The sequence below is a fragment of the Cupressus sempervirens genome, chromosome 6 (assembly GCF_028749045.1).
Source record: "Cupressus sempervirens isolate cs-2001-9-10 chromosome 6, ASM2874904v1, whole genome shotgun sequence".
Lineage (NCBI taxonomy): Eukaryota > Viridiplantae > Streptophyta > Pinopsida > Cupressales > Cupressaceae > Cupressus > Cupressus sempervirens.
The window spans coordinates 448,768,171-448,785,104 of record NC_143123.1 but is presented as its reverse complement, the minus strand read 5'-3'; the positions used below and the strand labels follow the sequence as shown (position 1 = coordinate 448,785,104).

The 16,934-nt window shown below is 35.2% G+C and overlaps 1 protein-coding gene across 1 annotated transcript; it reads left to right on the top strand.

Moving 5' to 3' along the window:
* Positions 1-2,677: 2,677 nt before the first annotated feature.
* LOC149553003 (adenine nucleotide transporter BT1, chloroplastic/mitochondrial-like) lies at positions 2,678-14,581 on the top strand. The gene is made up of 3 exons (XM_089788521.1): positions 2,678-3,589; positions 12,911-13,072; positions 13,253-14,581. Exons 1-3 carry the CDS (start codon positions 2,915-2,917, stop codon positions 13,718-13,720), a joined length of 1,305 nt encoding a protein of 434 aa, XP_089644647.1. The 5' UTR covers positions 2,678-2,914; the 3' UTR covers positions 13,721-14,581.
* The last annotated feature ends 2,353 nt before the right edge of the window (positions 14,582-16,934 follow it).

Below are 16,934 nucleotides of genomic sequence, written 5' to 3'. Positions count from 1 at the left end.
ATATATTATATTGAGAAAAAGACAAAGATGAAGGTAGATACCATAAACTTACATATTTTATCAATATATTATGCTCAACTAATTAAGTTATGATCCTTTTATTAACACTCAAGATATTTACTATGCTCAACTAATTGAATCAACCCATTTGATTAACTTAAACATATTATTGCTTTTAATATAAAAAATACTTTATCATATTGTCCAAAATCTCTTTATTCATATGATAAAATCTTTCTAGAATGTTAATTGCATTTTATGACATTAGAATATAAAAGCATCATGTATAATCATTATATTTTGGACTTCAATGTATTGCACTGAGAAAAGAGAAAAATAAGGATAGATCGCATAAACTTACACATTTTACTAACACATCATGCTTAACTAATTGAGTCATGACCTTATAAAATGTATTTAACATTTTACTATCTAACAATCTTAGATTCTATTGTAAAACATATCAAAGAATCAATAGAACCTATAAACCTAATTGTTAGATTTTGTAATTTAATTATTATTTCTAATATAAGTAAGGATGTTAACACTTAGGGAATCTTCAATTTATAGATCCCATGTGTAACATATAAAATTAGGGTAATACCTTTTAAATATTAAATATGCTCAACCTTGCAAACAAAACCATAACATTGGTAAACTAGACGAGAATAAAAAGTTAGCTTTTAAGCTCTATATATGGACTCCCCTAATTCCACTTTCATTCAATCACGAAAATTGATTCTCTTATAATTTATTTTGAAAAAAATGGGGCTAGGTACCATTAACTTGTACTATGTGCTCAACTAATTAAGCTATAATCTTTTAACTATACTAAACAAAATTATTGTGCACTCTTTTTCCTAAATAGATGGAGGTAGTAATATCAAGTGAGGATTTTGAATTCTTAAATGATAAAAATCCTAAGATCATGATAAAAATAATAATACGTTCCAAAAATAAATCCCACATAACACAAGAGATGAATGTGGGCAAATATGTTGATATCCAATGTATGCCAAAATAAAGTAAGCACTTTTTTAAAAAATTAAATAAAAGTAAACACTTAAGGTAAGGCAACACTATATAATGCTCTTTATTGAAGAAATCGCTCCACACTATATCTCTAAGAGATCCCTTATACAATATCATACCTCACATATGTCTCTTAGAATGATAATCACCTTCCTTCATAGTTAACTTTCAAGAATACAATTATGTGGAAGGGTAGATCCTATTGAAGGGATACTCAATGTTTGATCTAATTAATTGCATTAATTATTCAGATAACCCAATTAGACTAACTTAAAGGATGTGTTTCACATATCGATATGTCCATCAACCCCAATACCTTCTAATATCATATCCCTGGTTATGTATTATTTAGTATTAAACAAAGGATTATAATTCAGAAGATTGAACACAATTAGTGAGAGTGACAATATGCCCTTAGAATAAATCATTTACAAGAAAACTTGAATTCTCTTGAGGTGAAATAAATAAAACATAAAGCTAAAATCATGTTCGTTGGAGAAAAAATGTTTTATTGAAAATATAAGCATATTACATATACTCATAAGAAATGGCCATGTAGAACAATTGAAAAATAATGTATTTTTCCTTTTCTTCTTTCAAAAATTATTTTCATAACAAGACAATCTTTAATGAAATAAAATTTCAACATAATGGTAACACATTGGAACAAAGTAAATGCCATATAAACAAGTGCCATGTAGTGGCGGTGTACTTGCCGACGTATTGTAATAGAAATAGTTATTCAATATTAGTATTATAATTAATCAATATAGTATAGTAGATGAAAGATTTAGAAATAAATAAATCATTCTTTTTAATTATGTAGTATAGTATTATAAAATATATTCTAAAATAAAATAATATAAGTTAATGTTAGCTGATTTATTTTTAAAATGAGAGGATTGTTTTGTTAATTTGTTAATGAATACATCTTAATATTGTTTACCATCTATTTATAGTAAAATATTAAACAAAATATAATATATAACATGTCAACAAACAAATTAAGAAAAAATTAATAAAAAATTAATTTGTAATAGTAATGTTGTATATGATTTTGAAATGAGAGAAAGTAAGTATCAACTAATAAAAAGTAGATAAAATTCATTATCAAAAACTTATAAATAATTTCATGAGAATAATAAATTAGGTGAAAATATTTAAAAAAAAGTAAAAATATAGGCGAAAATAAAGCAATATGGTAGATTAAATAATTTTATAATTAATTGTTTTACATAAGCAAATTTTATAATTAATTGTTTAACATAAGCAACGACGTCAGGCTTCGGGCATCATCATGTTATGCATCCCATGTGTACCATATTAAATTAGGGTAAAAGAAAAGAAAACATTAAAATATACTTAAACTCGTGAACGAAGCCAAAATATTCTTAAAATATACGAGAACAAAAAGTTGGCTTTGAAATTCTCTCCGAGTGCCCGCCCGCCCGCCCGCCCAATGCCATTTTCACCTAATTTCAGCGTGCTTTCCAAACTATGCTCTTTTTTTGACCGCAATATTGAAAAACATCTGCTGACGTGGTGAAACAGATGATCTGTCATTGAAGTCCCAGACACCTGGACGATGACGTGGAGTTCTGCATCGAGGTCTCCATAAAAACAGAAGCGAATAATGATTTTTTTTGTCGCCAAGAGCCACCAAATTTCGAGGGAGGAAGAGGCAGAAAACATATCTATCTTCTCGCGTCCGTTCATTCGTTCAGCCTGCAACAGGAGGACGTCTATTGACGGAAGAAGGATCCGGAGAATTAGGAACTATTCCGCCCAGGTTCGATTCCTGGAGCACCTATGGTGTAGACTAGTCTGCCTCTTCGAAGCTTGTTTATGAGCTTCGGCGGGCGAAAAAGAGGAAGGGAGTAATATGAACAATCCGTGTGAGAGGGGCGCGAGTGGAATCTGCAGCAAGGGCATGCACATTAATTGTGGTAGCGCAGAGATTCGAACCAGTGCCGGGAAACGAAATGCGGTCATTAGCCTGCAATGGAACACGAAACAGAGGGTTCTGCCCGTGGGGTTATTTGCATGTGTAGGGCAAGTTAGCGTGGGGGTTCCTCCTTCGAGTCCGCCTGATGACAAGCAGATTCGAAGGATGGTCTCGGCGGCTCCGCCGATGGCGAAGGCAGCGCCTGAGGCGGCACCGACGGATGTGGCCTTGGGCAGCCGCTATCTCACGGCGTCAGCCTCTGAATTTGGGTTTAAGACCATGATTCCTCAGTCTGAGATTGTAGGTCTGGAGGATGAGTCTGGTCATGAGAAGAAGAAGGAGGTGGGAGTGGCGAAGAAAGGGAAATGGGGTTTAAAGTTGCGGGTTGGGAATGCTGCGCTGAAGCGGCTGCTGAGCGGGGCCATTGCTGGGACTGTTTCGAGGACGGCTGTTGCACCGTTGGAGACAATTAGGACGCATTTGATGGTGGGTAGCAGCGGGAATTCCATGATCGAGGTGTTTCAGCACATTATGGAGCATGAGGGCTGGCAGGGTTTGTTTAGAGGGAACGGCGTCAATGTGATACGAGTCGCTCCTAGCAAAGCTATTGAGGTAAGTATCAGTTTTATCTCTTTATATGGGACTATAATTGTTTTGTTATTACCTTTTTGAATGCGTGGGAGGTAGCTTGTAAATTTTCTTTCTTTCTTTCTGGCAACTTGTGTAAATCGGAAACGTTGGTGATAAAAAATAAATTATTTTTTCACACAATCTATCCCACAAAGAATATATGCATCAATGTGGATTGTGGAAATCTGATAGACTTAACTTGTGTAAAATGAATGAGTTATCGATAGGCGTGATAAGGTTCAACAATTGCTGAAGGTTTCATAAATGTCACAAGCTAAGTGGGCCTGATTATGGCGATAATTCCATGGTTAATTACTGTTGAACCAGAGTAATCCTGGATGGGCGAGCCTTAAGAAATGCATATTGTATATGCGATGAATTCCAAATGGACTATTGATGCTTATAAGAGATGGGTTCTTTGAACTATGCATTCATGCAGATCGACTTGAAACTACACATCTGAACCACCCAAAAATCGATACATATAAACCTCAAAAATCAATCAAATAACCTGAGACATTGCAGAAATAAGAGTTGTATAGAAACGACTATAACTAATGTTTGGTTATGTGTTTAATATTTTGTTACGGAGATTTTAGGCTTCCTAGCTGTGATATTAGAGAGTTAGGTTGATACCGCGTTTGACTCTTACAAGCGTGCGTCATCTTGAATACTTTTAGCTTTGGCCTTGCTGTGTGTGAATTTGAACCCAGTTACGTTTATGAACAATTCACTCCTTTACCATCGCACCACAGGCATTAAGACTGAACCTTGTTGTGTCTCTGGGTTATTTGGCTGTATAACTGCAATGCCTGTCCTGGATCGGGCTGCCATACTCTAGGGTGGGGTTGAACTTGGTTGGAGCCTTACTCCATATTTAATTCTCTACACATCACTTGCCTTGCAGTGTGCGAGTTTGAATCTATGGAAAACAAGTTTGGCAAGAAATTGCAAAGCAAGGTTCTAATTTTGTGCCACTAGTTAAACGGACTCCTTTACCATTATGTCACTGACAATGAGACCTGTAAGACACTTTGTTGTGGTGCGGTGGAGGTCTGGAGCAGGAGTAGACTGGATGCTTTAATTGTTGTGGAGCGGAAGTTTGCAGAAAGCTACACTTACGAATTCATTTAATTTTTAATAATGTGCATATCAGTTAATGACTTGTTTTGACTTGCCTTGCATTGGAGAAATTTAAGTTTTGTTAGTCTAACAATATACCCCTTTATCATTACAACACCAGCACCAAGGCTGTATGTTGCCTTACTATTGTGTGGATCTGCAGTGTTGGTATGAGTGTGTAAGTCACTATGCTGTGGTGTTAGTTTGCATTGTGGGATTGACTAGGTAGCCATCTATTTGCAGCTTGAAGGCAAGCCTGCAGGATTTATTTCTGGTTGGTTGGTTTGAACACCTACAAATATATCTCATTTTTAAATTTTCACATATGTACTGCTTTCTAGTATGGAAATTCCAATCTAATTACTTTTATTAGAGAATACATCCGTTTCCAGTTCCACCACTGGTACTGAAACTGTGTTCCACCTTCTCACAGTGACGTGGAGGTTTAATTAGGAATGAGTCTTTGAAGGAGCTACTTGTAGTGCTGGACAAGACTGTTGGCTAACTTACTAGATAATCGGGTTGAATCTGGACCAGACTTAGGGATGTACCTTATTTGAAATATTCCATATATCAGTCATATTATAGTGTGGGTATTTGCCTTTGCCACTCTCTTTAACAAAACACCACTTTACCCTTGCGCAATCAATGCTAAGATTGGAGGTTAGGGTTAGTGAAATTTGTGTCTTTGGCAGTTTGTGGTGTGCTCTTTAGACTGTAGGCATTTCATTGTATCAAGTGAAGACTGATCTGCACGAGAATGTATTTCATTTTCAGCGCTCCACATTTTGGCTGCCTTTCAGTCGGAAAGCTTAAATCTTGTTGACATTGGCAAGGTGACTGCAGGCCACCTTACTATAACTCAATGTGGATCGAGCAGGAATAAGATTATGGACCACTTATAGTGGATTTGTTGCTTGACTGTTGCCCACTTTACTGGAGATTTTTGATAGGCCTGGGTAGGAGAGTTATGAAAGTAACTAATACTCAATGCTCTATGTATGGGTCATCCTGCAGGCTGGAAATTTGAATCTAGTCATTATCTTTAGACTTCAACAATTCACCTCTTTACCATTTCACAATTGGTTCTGATGGTTTATGGAACTTTATTGCAGTGCAGTGCTGGGATGAGACTGTATGGTTCCTGATAGCAGTCTCTAGGTGAGATCATGGGCTGCCTTGCCAGAGAGTGGGTTCAAACTATGCTATAAGCTTAGAAATTAGTTATGTACTCAATGTTTCACCTAGTCATTATCTTTAAACTTTAACAATTCTTCTCTTTACCATTTCACAATTGATTCTGATGGTTTATGGAGCTTTATTGCAGTGCAGTGCTGGGGTGATCCTGTATGGTTCCTGATTGCAGTGTCTAGGTGAGACCATGGGCTACCTTGCCAGAGAGTGGGTTCAAACTATGCTATAAGCTTAGAAATTAGTTATGTACTCAATGTCTCAATACATTAGGTATAGTTGCTTTCCAGGGTGGCGGGAGGTTGTACACTGCCTGATTGTGGTATTGGGATGATATTATGTTTTGCTTTACTGGAGGTTGGGGAGGAAGTTAAACTGGACACTTACAAATGGACCTGTATCAAGTCCTCCACATATTTTGCCTTGAAGTGTGCAAATTTCAACTTTCCATTAATGATGCACACTAATACCATTATATCACAATCTTCCAGTAATCATGGGGTTAAATTGGGGCATTGGATCTTCCAAGTTTTTGCCCTATGTTTTTTGGTTCTTTTTTTTTTTGACTTTGGTAACCATATGGCCCTGGTCTTCGGAATGGTCTGCTGTGGGTTCAGGCCTGGTTATGCCCAGGGGTAGTGCCTGGGTGTACCCAGAAGGACCCGTATAATTTTTGTTAGCAATCTTGCAAAGTTTAGTTTGAAGACTCTATAAAGCTATGTACTCCGGGGACGCGTCCCTGCCCGAAAGGCCAAGGTTTCCGAGACGGGGATGTCCCCCCGCCGTCTCCAATTAGGCAAAAAAATGTAAGGGACATCCCCGGTACTTGGGGACTTCTAGGAGAAAAAAAGGGGACAGCTGGCTGTTCCCGGTACGCAAAGGGGACGTCCAAAAGTCCCCTAACTGTACTGGGGGCGGCCAGCCGTTCCCTTTTTTGTGAAGTTTAAAAAAAAAAGTTCAAAACAAAAAACATTATTTTGTTTGTCCCTATTTGGTCATCCAGTGTGCTCTGCCCCTCCAAATGCTCTAAAAGGTCAAAAAAGACCACATTGTGGTTGTTTTGTCATTTCTTTGGTTTTGCTTGTGAAGTTGGAGTGTGTTGCAGCTGGCTGGGGTTTTCATTTTGCAAGAAGAGTTTTTTTTTTGCTTCCAAGAGCTTGAGCAGCAGTTTGCTTCATTTTTTTATATTTTGTTTTCTGTGTTGAACTTGAACGTGATGATGAAATTTGTGAAGCTTAAAAAAAAAGTTCAAAAGAAAAAATGTTATTTTGTTTGTCCCTATTTGGTCATCCAGTGTGCTCTGCCCCTCCAAATGCTCTAAAAGGTCAAAAAAGACCACATTGTGGTTGTTTTGTCATTTGTTTGGTTTTGTTTGTGAAGTTGGAGTGTGTTGCAGCTGGCTGGGGTTTCATTTTGCAAGAAGAGGTTTTTTTTTGCTTCTAAGAGCTTGAGCAGCAGTTTGCTTCATTTTTTTATATTTTGTTTTCTGTGTTGAACTTGAACACGATGATGAAACTTTATGGCACTCCTCTAGCCTTTGGGCATATTTAGATTTCTAGATTTTTATGATATTGTTCACTGCTAAACTTATATTTAAGTATTTTTATTTGAATATTTTTGTTCACATATTGATATGCATATTGACAATTAAGTACTGAGATCGGTTATTATTTCCTAGATGGCATTCAAATGGAGTATGTTAAGGTTCTATAATGTTTAAATGACATGCTTTGTGCTTAGTTTGATGATGATGAAACTTTATGCTGTTTTTTGTGAAGCTTAAAAAAAAAGTTTCAAAACAAAAAACGTTATTTTGTTTGTCCCTATTTGGTCATCTAGTGTGCTCTGCCCCTCCAAATGCTCTAAAAGGTCAAAAGGTCAAAAAAGACCACATTGTGGTTGTTTTGTCATTTGTTTGGTTTTGTTTGTGAAGTTGGAGTGTGTTGCAGTTGGCTGGAGTTTTCATTTTGCAAGTAGAGGTTTTTTTTTGCTCCCAAGAGCTTGAGCAGCAGTTTGCTCCATTTTTCTATATTTTGTTTTTTTTATTGAACTTGAACATGATGATGAAACTTTATGGCAGTCCTCTAGCCTTTGGGCATATTTAGATTTCCAGATTTTTATGATATTGTTCACTGCTAAACTTATATTTAAGTATATTTATTTAAATATTTTTGTTTACATATTGATATGCATATTGACAATTAAGTACTGAGATCGGTTATTATTTCCTAAATGGCATTCAAATGGAGTATGTTAAGGTTCTATAATGTTTAAATGACATGCTTTGTGCTTAGTTTCATATGAATGACATGTAAATTTGCAAATCTCAGTGTATATTTTAAAATTTCTTTATATATAGCCATCCACATTTGCTGTCCCTCACCTGTCCGTAAAATTGCCAAAAAAGTTTGTCGTCCCCACCGTCCCTGTCTCGGAAACTTGGGGGGAACATAGCTATTAAGCCTAGGTTTCTCTATTAAATTTTTCCAATTATAAGATAAATCTTTACCTTTGTTTATCAGCTCACCTCTATCTTAGAGCCATCTGTGTTTATGTACATAACAAATTACAAAAGTTACACCAAGCCTTGTTATCTGAGCTATCCTTTGTTTGGGAACATAATAAATTAATAGTGGATCAAAAGCCATTTTTCGGAATAATGGCTGGACATCAGAATTGTCATTTTTTTAGAATACCTATATAGATGACTATTGGAAATCTGATATGGTATAGTGAGCTAATAAATGAGGTCAATTGGAAAGGATAAGAGAGCCCACGAATATCCTAATATAGCTAACCCAAGTGAACGTGCTTTTGTTAATTGTGGATAGCAAGTGTACTTTCCTTGATGTTCTGCCTTATGATGAGTAAGAATACAAAGACACTTAAATTTTTATTGTAATATTGAATTTTCATTGTGTAATGACATTTTGAAACTTGAGTACTTTCACGTTTGCAAATTATGAATATCATTAATATTCACATTTTTGAGTATCACTCTTTATTAATTTTTAATTACTTAGCAGAAAAAAAGATTTGCAGTACTGGGTTCCCGTATTTGTACAATTGCTCACACATGTACTAGTAACTTAGATTTTGGTTCATCATTTTGCCACTATTAAGTTGTAGTGTTTAATGTATCTGTTTGTTCCTTTTTAATATATTGATTTTCTTGTCTATTAATTTTCTCCAAGTTAGATAACCGAATTGCTGTTATACTGATAACTCCTCTGTTAATCAGGCATTTTAAGGTTTTTGTTTCCTTATTTTAATATGTTCATTTTAATTAGGATGTTTTCATAAATGGACCATATCATTCTTACATTATTTTGGGCAATAGTGGGGTTAGAATTAGTTAGGTTTCCTAGTTTTTTGCTACCTCTAGGAGTATTTTCAATGTCTGTAATTTGCCATTTTAATGGAACCAATTTTCATACCCATATATATTCCCTGAACTAACATGATATAATTCCATGGGAACAAAATGGAGGAAGTTTTCGAAAAGGTTTTCTGCCTGGTTGATGTATGCCATTCAGTTGCAGTTCTGTCCACTCATTTTGGGAAATTTTTTAGAGAACCATTTGGTTTTGAAATTCTAGTGTTCTAGAAATGTGAGTGAATCTCATTAAGATGAATCAGTATTTCTCTTAGTTTTTTTTTCCTCAAGGTTTTGTATTTGTCCACAAAAATTTGACAAGTTCTTAACAAAACCAATTTGTTTTTGAATTAATTAGCAAATAGTAGCTTCTGAATCTTTCTTTTGCAGCCTTGCTTCATGCTGGAGGAATTTCATCTGGTTTTGTCCCAAAGGAAATTTACTGGATTAACTTCCCCCTTAAAACAATATCTCCAATGGATTCTAGTTTGCCATTTCTATGTTCTTTCTTTGTGTTCTGATTTTGCAGGTCCTCTTGGGCTTGTTGATGTATCGAGTTCTTGGGCATTGGTGTAATTAATCTTGTCTTTTCTTTTATTTTTTGGGTGATTTTTAGTGGTTATTAGGAAATTTTCCGAGTAATCTTTTGCAGAGTCTGATTGTATGTATTGTTTATTCTCTTTTGGTTTTCAGGATTCGTTAATTCAAAGCTCTTCTGAGGAGTTATTTTTAACCAAAATCCCAGGCTGTAATAGTGATCAAGGGTCACACAATATTGAAACAGAAATCCTGCAGATGGTTGAAGACCATTAGTCTTCTTTACTTTAGCTAATTTCAGAGCGAATAGAGATTGTGATAGTATCCTGGAGAAGTAAATTAGGATGGTGGTATTATCCTGGAGGAATTATGGAGATGTTTCATGATTTATGCAAATTAGAAAGTCTAAATATTTCCGGAGCTTCCTAGTAATGTGTTCCCTTTATGTGTTTATTGAATTTCTGTTAAGAATGTCAAACTATTATTCTGTTTGAAACAGATCGTTGATGTTTAAGGCAGTTTTCCATAGGAATGTGGTAACAAATAAGACATAATGGAATATGATCTGCAGGGTTGATGTATACATATCATACCTAGAAGCAAAAATCTTTCTTTGCAATAAATCAGTAAACGAAAAGAAGCAAAATAATGGGTTAGGGTCCAAAAAAAAAATCAAGAAACACTGCAAATCAAGAAAAACTGCCACAGAAAACCTAAGTCTCTAGTTTGGGTTTGGGTATGAGAACTTGGTACGTGGGTTTGTGATTTTTCTTTTCCATAATGGTCTATATGGGTTCGTTTGTGTGTGTATATAAATGTGCAAAAAATAAGAGAAATATACATAATTGCAAAACTAAATTATTTCATAGTATGAATCTATGATGCTTGACCATTGCTCAATGGCAAAATGGAGAGCAAAATGAGAGTGCAAATCTGGAAAAAAGAGTGTTTTTTGAGGCTTCATAATGGGCAGCTTTAAGCTTAGAACAAAAAATAATAATAGAAAATGCTTTTTTAATGTTTTTGGACCAACCTTTTGAGCTGGATGCCATGGGTCCTCACAGGTCCCTGCTTGGTCCGCTTGGGTTTGTGCTGGGTCTGGGCAGGGTCTGTACCCAGCCCTTTGGGTGACCGGGGGTCCATTGACCATTTGTGTCCCTGCTCAGTCTGCCTGGGTTCTTGCTAGGTCCAGGTAGGATACATGTCCAGCCCTGTGGGTCCATGGGTTCATGGACCCACAGGGCTGGACAGGTACCCTGCCCGGACTTAGCACGAACCATTTCGCAATTCCGAACCCTGTTTGAGGATACAGGGTGTGAACCCGGTAAGTCAGAAGAAAACAATTTTTTTTTTAAACCTTAAATTTCAAACCAATATAAAAGCAATTTTCGATAAAAATCATTTTTCTTCCATAGAAATTACCAAAAATTGCCTCAAAAGGGCCAAAATGGGGTTGAACAATTAAATAAAGAATTCTCTATCTTTTAAATGTTAAAATCAACGAATTTTGTACTTAGGATATCATATACAGTTTTCTTCTGGTTTTTCCAATCTAGTAGACTGAAAAAATCTCATATACTAATGTAGAGAACATGTTCAATTACCCCTTCATACTCAATGTTCATTAATGTCCCATGCGAATCAGGGTTGGCAGCATAAACAAAGCCAGCTAACATTATAAATCCATATTGAATTAATTTCTGGGGAAGATTGTGTGAGAGTTTTTTCATCAACGTTTCGGATCATACTGTATGATCCATCATTTTTTGCTCTCAGTGACTCAGTGGCATCCTGATGATGGATCATACAGTATGATCCGAAACGTTGATGAAAAAACTCACACAATCTTCCCCAGAAATTAATTCAATATTCATGGGTTGTGGAAATCTGTTTGCTTTGATTATAAATCCAGCATCCTAGATTATATATAAAGCAAATATACAGCTCAATCATTCTAAATGGAAGTAGCATACAAAGATATACATAATTCTGATAATGTCTACAAGCTCCTGAATAATTGGGGAGCAGGGTGCCCTTCTGCAATGCTTTACAACATTTACCATGGTGTATTTTTCTTCTTCTGATGTGATGTGAAGCAATTCAATTTAAGCCCTTGGATCTCAGTTTGAGTGAAATCCAACTTATGAGGGTACGGAGAGCAGGTTTTAACAGGAAAACATTAACATTGCAGGAGAAAATTAATATCTTTTCATAATTGTCATCTTGAAAAATCTTATGTTTTGCTTCTTAGATTTTTTTTTTCAATTGTTGCACTTCTAAGGTAATTTGCTATTTTAAACTAATATCTTTTCATAATTGTCATCTTGAAAAATCTTATGTTTTGCTTCTTAGATTTTTTTTTTCAATTGTTGCACTTCTAAGGTAATTTGCTATTTTAAACTTACTCCATAAAAACATTCTATCCACTTGCGATTGAAAAGAAGTTATGTTTATGGTCTCTACTTGCTGATTCTGCATGTCTGCAATTTTGTGTGCTTTGCAAGTTGTATGCCTTGGTCCTTCCGAATTAGTGTTGAAAATATATTTACTTCATAATGGAGGTCATATATAAATAACTAAAATTATAGAGGGTTAAGCCTATACAACTTGTTGAACAATATATAAGGTTAATGGAAAAAATAATATCTTTTGGAATCTTTGCAGAAAGGAGTTCTTATATGCCAGTTTTGTATTGTTGGAACTTGGGAGTGAGACACAAAATTTACCTTTATTTTTTATCCTATGATGTTGCTTCGCATTTTTTACAATTGGATATAATGTCTGTTGATGCACTGCACCAAATGAACTTATTTTCACATAAATTATATTTTACAAGTAGTTTCCTTCTGCTTGAGCTTATTGCTTTCTATTATAGAAAGTATACTGAAGGGAAGAACGTGCATTACATTTTGTTTACCAAAGATGATTTCATTCTTTAGCTTAAAGGACATAAATTATAATCATGGAGTGTCCGTTCTAGAAGGCCATACTTTTATTTTCAGTGTTTAAATTTTGCTAAATATTATCGCTATATCTCACTGTCAGAGATATCTAAAGATGCTTTGTTGGTTTTACAGCTTTTTGCATATGATACAGTGAAGAAATTCCTGACCCCCAAACCAGGGGAGCCCCCACGTATTCCTTTTGCTATCTCCCCTATTGCTGGTGCAACTGCAGGAGTGTGCTCTACAGTATGCACATATCCTCTTGAGCTTTTGAAGACTCGAATGACTATACAGGTATTTTCTGATTAGCAACATAATTCTCCCATAACTGTTATTTTTGGCACATACTAAATATGGCTTGAGGGTTTCAACAACTAGTTATTAATGGTAATTATTGTGAGTTTGTTTTGCACTTTGGAAATGAAAATATGATTTTCTTCTCTTTATAGTAATTTTCTTTATTTTGGATTGCAGAGAGGTGTATATGATAATCTTCTAGATGCATTTGTGAAAATCATTCGGGAGGAAGGTCCCGCTGAACTATATAGGGGTCTTACACCAAGTGTGATAGGAGTGGTGCCATATGCCGCAGCAAACTATTTTGCCTATGAAACACTACGAAAATTATATAGGAAGGTTGCTAAGAAGCAGCAAATAGGAAACCTAGCAACTCTTTTTATTGGTTCTGCAGCAGGGGCTATTGCCAGTAGTGCTACATTCCCTCTGGAAGTTGCCAGAAAACAAATGCAAGTAGGAGCCCTTAGTGGAAGACAGGTTTATGATAATCTGTTCCATGCGTTATCTAGTATACTAGAAAAAGAAGGTGTAGGTGGTCTATATAAGGGTTTAGGCCCGAGCTGCATGAAACTGGTTCCTGCTGCAGGTATTTCTTTCATGTGTTACGAGGCCTGCAAAAGGTTACTTATTGAAGACGGTAGCTGAAATGTCATTTATTAGCTGGGATGTGAAGCTTTTCAGCTGTAGCTGCATGGAATAAAATTGGCATCAGTACGATTGCAACTGCATAATACTGGTTTCTTATATAAGTGTGCTCAAGTATTTCAGGCTTACCCAATGAAGCTGCACTGCCAGTTAGTGAAATTGATCAGGAGTTTATATTCTTTATCAGCAACTTAGTCTTTGCCTGAGAAGGTTATGTGCTTGCAATAAGCTCACACACAAGAGCTGGAGGAATTCCTGGAAGTTGCTGGATAGTTTTAATTTTTTCAATTTGGTTCTTAGGTAGGTAGTACTTGCTGAGATTTGTCAAAAACTATTATATTTAATATTCTAGACAAGTTTTGTTGTCTCACATACAACCAAGAATCATTTTGTGGCTAGGAATGCAAAATTTTGGGGAATTGAACTTTTTGACAAGTTTGTTGACCTCTGGCTTACAGAACAACTCCTGGATTTGATACACCATTTTTAGGAACTTGCTTAGTGTTACTGTTCAGCATAGAAATAATTCTCCTCGTTGTAGACAAGGAGTCAAGTCATTTTCTTTTACATCTTTGAGAATCATCTCCGAGGTATTAAAATAACTTCCTTTTAGTTATGTCACTTTTTGAGGTTAGACATGAGAGAAATAGGGTCAGGAGCGGGAGCTGTTTTCATTGTAAAAGAAAGGAAAGAAAATTTCCTGAGAGCCATATTTATAATGACGATGGTCATGGTTACATGCTAAATTACTTGAAATATCCTGCTTCCCTTATGGGTGTGAGTTGCCCATCGCCTTTTGTATAAGTGGACAAAGATCAAATAAAATTCATTATTGGACATTGATGTTTAATGTTCTAATCATATTGCTTGCGGGCGTATATTTCAAACATTGAGTTCATTGAATTTGAGTTATTCAGAGCGCAATCTTTTATCCTTATCGACTCCGGGATACAATGTAGTTTACAAGTAGACTAGAAAATATGCTGGGAGAAATTTATTGAATTGCGAGATTGTAGCTAAGAGATTAATTGGACATTTTAGGTAATGGATTGTCCTAACTCGAACTTTGATATGTAAACTTTGAAATTCATAATTACTAAAGGAGGAATTTTCCTTCGTAAATTACTTATGTTTGCACTGAAATATTTTTAATCGTAGAGATTTAAGAAAGAAAATTAGTATTGTTGGTAAATCTGGTTAGTTCTTAATATATATTTATTATGCAACAATTACTACTGGGTATTGAGATTTGTAGGATGCCTGCACTTATACAATTTGAGAGATCAAACAGTAAGGATGTAAACTGGAGTGTCATGTTGCAAGTTGTTTTTAACGAACACCCATTGCTAACTTGATATGAATTTAAATTCCACTTTATGGCCATGAATATCGTGAGAAATATTGACTGCGTAATAGATGGAACTAAAAGTGTTTGTAAGGTGAGTGGCTTCATGTTCCTAGCTGAGGTGCTTTTTGAGAAACGTGGGCACCGGTTGGTCATAGTTGCCATTTTTGTCTTCTCGCCATATCTTATAAGCAACCTTCTGCAAATTCATGGAAATATCTGTACTTAGAAGGGTCACTTTTCGAGAGATTTTGTTTTCTATTAAATTTTCGTTTAATGGGCTGAAGAATGGGAGACTGAATAAGACGAGACTGTCAAAGATTTGGATTAGCTTGCCCAATATTGTGATTCGCCGAGGAGTTCTTGGGATGTATCAAGGAGTTGGGCTGGGTTTTGTACAGAGGGTCTTTTTAACATATTTCTGTTGTTGAGATTTTTAGGCTGTTTTAAATTAGGTTGTCCCATTAATGACAACCATGAATTTTGTAATGAAGTTTGTACTTACAGGGTTTTATGGAAGTGAAGTATATTATTTAGCATATTTAATTTACATAACAATAAATAATAAATTTTAGATGATTGACTACGAAATAAAAAAATCTATAAGCTAATGGAGCAATTTCTGCTTGAGTAGTGGTTAAAAAATCTGAACTGATTTTTTCCTATTTACAATTTTTAGGATTTTTTCTTTTATTTCAATAAATTTTGTAGCATTTTTTTTCTGGCCATTCTTGAACGTCACACATTAAGGGAGAAATTAAGTTTAGAAAAATAAGTCAATTTTGACTATTTAACACTTATAGTTTATGAATCAAGCTTTAATGTGTGATGTTTAAGCTGTCAATACTTTCCTTTGTCTTTACAAAATGAGACAAGATCTTTATGAGACATTTATACATTTAGCTTCTCTAAAAACTTCTACATGAGACCCAGCCTTGGTATGTGTCACCTCTATTGATGGCAGATTGATGGCAGACTGTATGTTATGACTGATTTGTATTTGTTTGTGTGGCGCTTATTGTTGTATGATAATTTGCACCCAATGGGCAAAATGCCAACTTCAACTTCATATTCATATACAATGCTGTCACTCATCAGTTTGAAAAGTTGATTGAGACATGGGATATCCCTCCCAAATAATAAAGATAAGCATCATCGAGTGCATGACAAGTGACTAGGCACTCGTCCTATGTTTCGTCAGGAGCTCGATCCCAAGCCTCTAGCTTTACAGGATAAGTAGATTTAAATAACGTACATAGAAATGCATGACCGCATAAATAAGCAGATAATTTGAGAGGTTATAGAATTATTGGCGTTCTATATTGACTAGCTTTGACACGTTGCAGTTGATAGGGGCATTGGGTCTGGCTTAAAGTAACGAAGTTTACACGAGTAATTTATGAACTAGCGGGATGGAAGATAAATATAATTTCCTTGTAATAAAGCTGCAACTCAGCAGTCATACTAACAAAACAAAGCAAAATGTTTTAATAAAGTCAAATAGATAGATTTAATTGATTATGACGTGTTACTTGGGAATCCTTGTATACAGAGGTTAGATATAGCTGTGTCGTTGAGGATTTAACGTAACATTATTCTTAGGTGAGACACATGTTTTTACGTTAGTTCCAAGCAATGTGTGTTGGCGCTTGCAAAAGATGAACATATTTTATAGATGGTGAATATTGAAATTGTAAATATTGTGATAGAGATTGAAGCAAGTAATAGTATAATTTAATTTAAGAGTGGGGAATTTGATTTTGACTTTTTAAAAGACTAGCTTATATATATCTATATATATTACACTAAGAGTAATTGTGCTGGAGGCGCCTATTTTCATTTGATCCCAAGGTTATTTTAATTGCAGTT